The 10,000-nt window shown below is 47.1% G+C and overlaps 1 protein-coding gene across 15 annotated transcripts in view; it reads left to right on the top strand.

Moving 5' to 3' along the window:
• LOC113583019 (muscleblind-like protein 1) overlaps positions 1–10,000 on the top strand; it is a 76,148-nt gene that overhangs the window by 11,756 nt on the left and 54,392 nt on the right. For 12 of the 15 annotated variants that reach the window (XM_035527897.1, XM_035527893.1, XM_035527895.1 and 9 more), the window contains one exon: positions 8,503–9,485. The exons of the other annotated variants lie outside the window; for them this stretch is intronic. In XM_035527897.1, the coding sequence (XP_035383790.1) occupies positions 9,312–9,485 (174 nt within the window). In that variant the 5' untranslated portion in view covers positions 8,503–9,311. The remainder of the gene's footprint in view (positions 1–8,502; positions 9,486–10,000) is intronic. 15 annotated transcript variants of the gene reach the window in all.

Here is a 10,000-nt window from a genome sequence, read left to right as displayed (position 1 = left end):
CTACGTCTTCTGTATCGCACTGACAGCTATGTGTACTGGGACCTGTTAGAAACGTGTCTCGTGCAACGACTAAATGAGAAAGAAATTGAATGTCAATGGTTTCCCACCACCGTGTCTGACCTGCCACTAATTGCTAGTGTTTACTGTAGTTTACGCATAGAACAAGACCTAATGAGCTAAACTGGGATCAGTTTTGTCTCTGATGATGCTTGTTAAGGTTAATACTGGATAAGGAGTGGCTGATCTGAAGTCAGTGTTAGTACAAAGGCCAAAAGTGGACCAAACAAGCCAATCTGAGCATGCACCCTGCCACACTCAATTAGTCTGCTGCTCCCTTAAATAATCACTCTCACTTGCATGCACACACATACACACACACACACACACACATTAAAGCAGAGTGCCGTCAGAATGTGTGAGCAGAAATACACATACACAGTTTCACACACACATGCAGCACCTACACACCTACACAGCAGCATCTGGATATGCACACACACACACACGCACGCACACACACAACCAAGAAACTCAGCTGTCAGAGGGTGGTTATAAGCATATGCATGTATACAATTAAAAACATTTATTTATTTACTGACATTATTTTTGCTTTATTATCTTTTTTATTTATTTTATTTTATTTTATTTTATTTACAGTTTTTCCATGATAGCCTACACACTGTTACTGACAACTAGAACATGACTCTCAGTCGCTGAAATTCAGGGGCCTCGGGTGGTACTCAGGAGGCAAAACTCTAAAGACATTTTACTAGACTGGACTGTGCTCACACACTCCTTGGACACTGCACGCTTCACAAAGCCTCTGGGAATCCCTCTCCTGGCCAACTCTCCGGCCGCTTCTGGGAAGCAGCGAAAATCCATGTGTTTGGGAATCAGTGACAGAAATTTGCCCTCGGCAGGTCAAACACACTCAGAAAAACAAACATTGCTCTGTTCTTCTGTATGAGTTCAGTGATCAGACATATGATATCAGAATATTATTTCCCTTAAAGAATATTACGCACAGAAGCAAAGGCAGACTAATGTATCAAAGAAAGTATATTTTTATTCAGTATAATTCAAAGATGCATTTGATTTATTGATTTATTGTGGAAAGCCACACATGGGTGGATGTGTTATATCTACACACTGAACTGCCTGAGCCTTCATCCAGTGAACTCCTCCGCAAAACAACTGGACATGGACACACGCACAAATAAACCGGAGCTTACAGTAAATAACAGCGTTTAGTGTGTGAGGCCTGCTAGAATGTACCAAGGAAGAGCAGAGGTGAGGAAGAGTAGAGGTGAGAAATAGTAGGAGGATCATCTGTGATTTGAGAGGCAGGTTGGTGTGTAAAGTCCAGTGTGTATAGGTGTATAGCCGCCTGTAAAATCAGGTTTTGTGTGAAGTCCACAGATGCAGCCTGCTGTGGGTTAGTGGCCTGAGCTGTACACCGGTTACAGAATAAAGGCACCATGCCGTCAGACAGATTTAAACTTCTTTACTCTGTTGTGACTGTAAAACACTCTGAAGTGTGTGCAGCTGTGTGCATGCATGAAAAATGGAGCTTCTTATAGAAGTTCATATATAACTGTCTGGTGTCTGTCTGGTGTCTAGGGGTGAGCAATTAACTTTGGACTTTGGAGAGAATGTTTATGGTTTAGAAGTCAATGTTTATTTTTAATTTTACTCAAAACATATCAGGATTTGTAAAAATGTGTGTAAAACGTTCAGAAATGTGTTCAGGCGTTTTAGAACTAAGACATTGCAGATTAAACTGTAAGGAATTGAGAGAAACTGTAATGAACCAACAGAACTACTTGTTATTCAGTAATACCTGATCAATTCTACACACAGGAGGTTTCTGTGTGTGTGTGTGTAAGCATTCCTGCATTCAAATTATCTGTATGTATTACTGGGACTTGAGGATCCAATCCTGTGTGTGTGTGTGTGTGTGTGTGTGTGTGTGTGTGTGTGGTTGGGGGTGTATAAGCAGTATTCCGCATACACACCCACAGATGGATGTGAGAAGGAAGGACAAATTTCCATTTTCATGGATGAGAACTGTCCTCCTGATACATGTTCCGTCTGTTAGCGCGGCTTTGCCGTTTTTGCACGTCTTCAACAACATTGTTTTTGCAGTAGCCAAAATTGTCCCGTCACTTCCTGACTGGCCTGCCTTTCCAGCGTGAGCTTCTGCCCACGAACACGGCGAGTCATCGCGTTAACGATCGTTTTTAACCCTCTCACGCGCCTGGTGCTCCTTCACAGCAACGACCTTGCAGAGTGCAAGGTTAGCGTCCCTGCCATGGTCGAGACAGGGTTAAAACCCCCAGGGCCGTTTCGGCATTCTGCCTTAGCTCAAGAAATTCCGTAGCGACAGAATGTGCGAACCTATCGGTATGCGCGTCACACACTTTTCCTGGAGTCACTCTGGCCAAACCTGAAGTGCCAGATTAAAGGCCACTGTCTTCGGCTGGCAAAGGCAGAATAACGTGTGAAGGACAAATGCGTCCTAGTGCATGATGGGACTTCTGAGCTGGGCAGGCCATTGAAGCGGGAGCTTTAGCAAACCTTTAGGGAATCAAAAAAATATATATAGCTGCGATTACTACGGAAAACTACGGAAAACAGCATAAAAATGAGAGCAGACACAGCGCAGCGTTCCGCATCGCTCACGTCGTAAACGTGTCGTTATAACATTGTTGCCGTTTCTGACAGGGCCGTGATATTCCTTAGTACGGTGATGCACACGGAAAAATTCTGCGTTTGTTTCACCATCACCAGTCTGTGATGGCTGATATGAGAGAGGGAGAGATAACAGTCATAAAAGCTGTAGTCGGAATGCGAGCCGCACGGCCTTCTGCTTCTTTTTTCTCTCGGTCCCTCTGTTCTCCTCCCCACCTCCCTCCCTTTTCTTCCATTTCATCTGTTCCTTTTATTCCACCCCTCCCCCGACTCTGCTCATCTAACTCTTCCTCCGTTCTGCTTGCCCTCTTCCGCTTCTATTGCTGCGCTGCTCTGTCACTCCCCCTCAATCCCCCATCCCAACCCCCCCCCCCCCCCCCGCTCCGCCCCGCCCCGCCCCTGTGACGGGAGCAGACGTGAGAGGCGCTTTGTGCCTCAAGGCCTGGGAGCCAGCGCCACGTTCCCCGACGTCCCCTGAATCACTGCCGAGGAACACCCGCTCCAGGAGAGCGAGACCAGGCAGCGAGAGACGCCTCCCGCCACTGACCCGCAAAGCCGCTCGGCCAACGACGTCCTTGGAGTCAGGGGTTCGGCCAAAGTGTGACTTCTGTGGTTTTTCCTGGGAACGTGGGTTTTAAGATCGGGTTCGGGAAGCCTGTGATGAAACATCGAAAACTCTGGTTGACACTGTGTGGGAATTAGCAGCTGGGAGTCGGTAGCTGAGAGTCGCTCTGCCGGTCCTGACACACAGTGATCAGTCTTCTCTGTCTTTGGCAAAACGAAGAGTAAAATAAAAAGTCCAGCTCTAGACGTTCCGCGAGAGGAGTGGGAGGTGGGCCTCGGAGCTCAAGGGTTGGGCTTTGGTCCTTTTTCTTTGGACTGAAGAGCTCCGTTTCATGAGCGAAGCTCGGCCTTGTTTGCAATCCAAAGGTCAGTGGTGTAGCTGGAGCAGCAGATTGGCTCCAGCTACTGCAGAAGTCATTCAAGGTGAAAAGATGGCAGACAGAGTAGAGCTTTCTCCTCCCTCCCTCCCTCTCTCTCTCTCTCTCTCCCTCCCTCCCTCCCTCTCTCTCTCTCTCTCCCTCCCTCCCTCTCTCTCTCTCTCTCTCCCTCCCTCCCTCTTTTTTCGTTCCACCTCATTGATGCTTGCAAGCTCTCTTTTGGCATACCTTCAATTTTCACTGATATCTCTTTTTCACTGTCACTCTTTCTCTCTCTCGCTCTCTCTCACACACACACACACACACACACACACACACACACACACACACACACACACACACACACACACACACACACATACACACACCCATGTACATACACACCCTCTGTTGTCTGGTGCCTGTGATTCATTTGGTGTACAGAGGTATATGGAGGCCTTACTGCTATATACATATATACATGTCCATGCGGTGCTCCCTCCGCATGTGTGTGAGAGACAGAGAGAAAGACAGAGTTTAGGGAAGAGTCCTCTGTGTCCTCTGACCCTACACTTTATCTTACTTACTCATGCGCAGCCTGGAATTCTGGGATACGCTGACATCAGAGCGTGGGTGCCCTGCACATGGGCCGGTGTTTGCACGAATGAGCGGAACAGAACACAGATATAGCGGGAACATGAGGCATAGAGGAGCCCAGAGTCTCCCGTTATTCCCACGTTTAAGACCTGAGCAGAGGAGCGAGCACGACGGCCCACTGGAAGCCGCGTTCGCAGAGGGTTGGGAGGAATGTCCCTGTACCGTTCCTGCTCCCACCCACCTACACAGACCCAGCTGGAAGAGGCCATGTGAGCTGCACTCAGATGGACGCCCTTAACCGTCCTACTGACTGTGTGTGGGGGGGGTTATGGGTGGATGAGTCTTGTGACTTGTACAGCATGTGAAATGTACAGTGTGGTGCACCACAGGTACTTATATATGTCATTTGTGTCCCATGACTGAAGGAGAATACACCCTGAAGTATTCAGTGTGTGAGCATGTCTGTGAGAGAGAGAGAGAGAGAGAGAGAGAGAGAGAGAGAGAGAGAGAGAGAGAGACGGACAGATTCAGCGACAAACAGAGAGACAAAGAGAAACACAGAGAGACTGAGACAGACGCAGAGAGACTGAGACAGACACAGAGAGACTGAGACAGACACAGAGAGACAGACAGATACAGAGATAGACTTGTGCAGGCTATTTTGTGGTTACTTGCCACTTGGCAATACAAACAACACCACCAATAAGCCTAATGAATACTAATAAATATTCAATTATTTTTAATAAGCCAGCAGGTGTGGCTGATAAGTGATGTTGTGAACACATTTTTGGGTTCAGCATTATCGTGTGAAATAGATCCATTAACTTTCACTACTCTTTGGTGCCATTAACTCAACAACACCGCAGTACAAATTCAAAACTCCTATTAGTTTAATAACATCACTGGAGATAAATGGAAAATCATTCAAATTTGACCAATAGGTGAATTTTGTCCTTGGTTAAAGATAATCACAATATTCACCAAAGTCACAATATTCGAACCCTTTCTGAACCACTTACAAGGTGCATATAAAACACCTACACACACCAGTGTTTGGTGTAACTAACAGTGTGTGTGTGTGTGTGTGTGTGAGAGAGAGAGAGAGAGAGAGAGAGAGAGAGAGAGAGAGAGAGAGAGGGAGAGAGAGAGAGAGAGAGAGAGAGAGGGAGAGAGAGAGGGAGAGAGAGAGAGAGAGAGAGAGAGAGAGGGAGAGAGAGAGAGAGAGAGAGAGAGAGGGAGGGAGAGAGAGAGAGAGAGAGAGAGAGAGAGAGAGAGAGAGAGAGAGAGAGAGAGAGGGAGACTACTCATATGTGAGTCTGTGTATACTTGTGTGTGTATGTATGTGTTTCCATTAGATATCATTAGTTTGATGCAAAGCAAGGGAGAGTGGTTAATATCTCTGAGCCCTTGGCTATATGGAATGACCTTATTCATAATTAATTTGTATTCAGACATTTATTGATAACCTATTTGTTCAGTGTTTGTTTATTTATTTTATAAATTTCAGTAACCCTTCGGTCGAAACCTTCCTTCTAATGTTGCCTGTCAACAACAACAAAAAAAAATGTTGTCGCTTCAGGATTGTAATTTTAGATCCCTGCCTTTTAAACGATCGGCCAGGCATTCTGGTGAAGAATGCTGTCTTGTAACGGTGTTTACATCCTGGCTACTTTAGAAACTGTTTCTCAACCAGCAAGGTGGGAAGGGTCTAATGGGGTAGGCGGGGCCCAATAGAGTGGGTGGGGCCTAACAAGGGAGGCGTGTTCCAACAGAGTGGGTGGGGGCAGGAAATATCACACCTACAGCTAATCCTGACATGCTGTTGAGTTAAGTAGTACCACACCTTGTATCTGCAGTTTACTGGCACATCTAAATATTTACCCAAGCAGATGGAGTGATTATTATGGTATCATTGGCTGCTGAGGTATCTGAATGGTACTACACTACACGAAGTCTGATGTAAAACTTTATCACCCCCTAGCCATTAAAAAGCTTTATTTTGAGTAATTACAGTCACAGTTTACTCAAGCTTGTGTTTGGTGACAAGATTATAAGTTGGTGAACTTTTTCTTTTATTTTTGGAACCACTCTATGTGGTGTATGTTATTTGGCAGCCAGAATGTTCACACTGTATTTTTACTTGTTTTGAGTGAGAAATGGTTTTGTGTTTGTGTATATTTGTTTGTTTGTTTGTGTGTATGTCAGTGTGTTTCAAGTCATTTGCCCCTGATTTCATAAAGCTCTGGATTCTCACATTGGTTCTGCCTCACAGTTAAAGAGGCATGTGTGTGCATGTATGTATGTGTGTGAATGGATGTGTGTGTGTGTGTGTGTGTGTGTGTGTGTGTGTGTGTGTGTGTGTGTGTGTGTGTTCGGGTAAGGAGAGATTGGGCATGTGTTATGGGAGGTATGGGAGTGGAATTATACAGGCTGCAGCTTGTGGTGAGGAGAGGCACAGAAGAAGCTCCCCCCGTTACTTCAAACACTGCTCACATCATCTATCTATCTATCTATCTATCTATCTATCTATCTATCTATCTATCTCTCTATCTCTCTATCTATCTATCTATCTATCTATCTATCTATCTATCTATCTATCTATCTATCTATCTATCTATCTATCTATCACTCTATCTATATATCTATCTAAAGTGCAGTAAGAGAGACAGAGATTACAATGTAATAAGAGGCCGAGTGAACACACAGGCAAGTTGCCACCAAGCCACGAGTGTTTGTTTGCCCACCTAACCGAGCTCTCCATCTGACATGTCTAAAGTTTGGCCACGCCTTGTCCTTCGGTTGCTAGAGGGTGTGGCCTGCCTGTTGCCCTGCTGCTTTTACCCTGGGGGTGTGGTCTTGAGTACACATCACATTAGAAGAGGGCCTGAAGGAAATGAAGGCGCTGAAAGAGAATGAGAGAATGAGAGAACGAGGAGGGAAGATAAATGGCCTGCTTCATATTTAATGCGCTGGTAATGGAATTGGCTCCGGGCACTGTGGGCGCTGGCGCGTCGGGCACCCATCCCCGATGGCCCAGGGCTTTGCCCGCAGGGCTGGTCAGGGCAAAGGGGGACTGCAGCAGTTTAAAACAAAGAAGTGTTTTTATCTGCTTTACTTAGCCTGCTTTACTTATCCTGTTTTACCTTACCTGCTTTACTTATCCTGCTTTATTTAGCCTGCTTTACTTATCCTGCTTTACCTAACCTGCTTTACATAGCCTGCTTTACCTAACCTGCTTTACTTAGCCTGCTTTACTTATCCTGCTTTACCTAACCTGCTTTACATAGCCTGCTTTACTTATCCTGCTTTACCTAACCTGCCTTACTTAGCCTGCTTTACTTAGCTTGCTTTACCTAACCTGCTTTACTTAGCCTGCTTTACTTAGCCTGCTTTACCTAACCTGCTTTACTTATCCTGCTTTACCTAACCTGCTTTACTTAGCCTGCTTTACTTAGCCTGCTTTACCTAACCTGCTTTACTTAGCCTGCTTTACTTATCCTGCTTTACCTAACCTGCTTTACATAGCCTGCTTTACTTATCCTGCTTTACCTAACCTGCCTTACTTAGCCTGCTTTACTTAGCTTGCTTTACCTAACCTGCTTTACTTAGCCTGCTTTACTTATCCTGCTTTACCTAACCTGCTTTACTTAGCCTGCTTTACTTAGCCTGCTTTACCTAACCTGCTTTACTTAGCCTGCTTTACCTAACCTGCTTTACATAGCCTGCTTTACTTATCCTGCTTTACCTAACCTGCTTTACTTATCCTACTTTACTTAGCCTGCTCTCTCTCTCTCTCTCTCTCTCTCTCTCTCTCTCTCTCTCTCTCTCTCTCTCTCTCTCTCTCTCTCTCTCTCTCTCTCTCTCTCTCTCTCTCTCTCTCTCTCTCTCTCTCTCTCTCTCTCTCTCTCTCTCTCATTTTCTCCTCCTGTGGTTGGGTGCTGTGACCTGGCGGTGATGGTGTTTTCTCACACCTGGCGCTCAGCCCGGAATGTTGCCCCAGCTTGGCTCACACCGATTGGTTCTCTCCGCTCTCGCGCCCGTCTCCTTCACTTGCTCTCGCTCTCTCTCTCTCTCTCGTTTTTAAATACATTTGCCATGCTGGGCCGCCTGGTGCCTCGCTGTAAGAGATACACAGCTTGATTTGATTTTTCCACTTTGGAGTAGAAGCTGTTGACTTTGCCTGTGCATGTGCGTATGTGTGTGTGTGTGTGTGTGTGTGTGTGTGTGTGAGTGTGTGTGTGTGTGTGTGTGTGTGATGGGGGAGGTAAACGACCACTCTCTCTCTCCCCCACAGGTTCTTACTGACTGACGTGCCTTTGACATCTGCTGCTTGGACGGCTTGAAAAGGGCCAGACCCGCCCCCGCCCCTCCCCCTTGCGCTTCTGCATTCCGCTTCCGTGCCAGCCAACGCCCACAGCCTGAGACGGGGACTACCGGCACCTGGTTACCATAGCAACGCCCTCCGCAGCCCCGCCCCTTTCCCGAGTGCCCCCATGCCGCTTCTCGTGCCCCTCCACGAGTCCGTCTCATAAAGGATCCAGCGCCCGGTGGAACAGAATTGTGTGAAAACTCTGTGCGTGTGTGTGTGCGTGTGTGTGTGTGTGTGTGTGTGTGTGTGTGTGTGTGTGCGTGCGTGCAACTGCTGCTACCTCCCTCCACTTCCATGCAGCCCGCCTGCTCTGCGTCCCTTCTCAACCGCACATAATCAATAATGAGTTTCACCATCCGCCCAGCCAGGCAGTTCAGCTGAGAAGAGTGAGTGTGTGAGAGAGAGAGAGAGACACACACACACACACACACACACACGCAGACTGAGGCCTGTGACAAGCAGACCACGGGAGGCTCCAGAACGCGACAGCAGGTGCCGAGGATGGTACCCTGACTGCAGGCCAGCCCGACCCCTGCCTGTGCCCGTCCAGCGCGCCCCAGCGCCCCCGAGCTCTCCGCCGCGTTGCACCAACCATAACCTGGACGAAACGACCTACACCCGCGCTTTTCCTTGACGCCGCCGTACCACCTGGATTCCCCCCCACCGGCCTTTCACCTCCCTAGCGATATTCTTTCACCCGCTCCTCATCCCAAAGCACCTTGGCGCCATCAGAAATGGCAGTGAATGTGACAACCATCCGGGACACGAAATGGCTGACCCTGGAGGTGTGCCGGGAGTTCCAGCGTGGCACGTGCTCCAGGCCCGACTCTGAATGTAAGTTCGCCCACCCCGCCAAGAGCTGCCAGGTGGAGAATGGGAGGGTCATCGCCTGCTTCGACTCCCTCAAAGTGAGTAGCCCCACCCCGCCCACGTCCCACCCCGCCACTTTTAACAGGCCTTCTGGCCGGTGCCTTCTGCTTTGTTTTGTTGATGAATTTTTGCCTTTGAACTGAACATGTTGAGTAGGAAAATTGTCCTGATGTTTTCAGGACCTCCTATGTTCGCAAGGTTTGAGAACGCTCAGAATCAGAACTTTGCGCCATTGCGTGTTAATGCAGTAATAACACTGCAACAGTTTTGGTCTGAGCTTCACATTGAAACTGTCACTGAGTCTTTCTGTTGATATCTTCACTGGACGGTCACTAAGCATGACTTCAACTGGTGTGTCTTAGAGTGTGAGGCTACTAGGGTATGTAAAGCAATGTTGGTGTTTTTGTAATGTTAAATTATGATTGGTCTGGCTTTCTGATCATGGGGGAGATTTAAAGTTACAGTCTGCAGAGCCTAAAACTATTTTGGAATATTCTTTAATGTCCTATTATGAAATATACTTTAAAGCTTTGCTTGAGGACTTATTTGCATT

Source organism: Electrophorus electricus, chromosome 7, assembly GCF_013358815.1.
Source record: "Electrophorus electricus isolate fEleEle1 chromosome 7, fEleEle1.pri, whole genome shotgun sequence".
Taxonomy (NCBI): domain Eukaryota; kingdom Metazoa; phylum Chordata; class Actinopteri; order Gymnotiformes; family Gymnotidae; genus Electrophorus; species Electrophorus electricus.
This window is presented reverse-complemented; position numbering and strand designations above follow the sequence as displayed.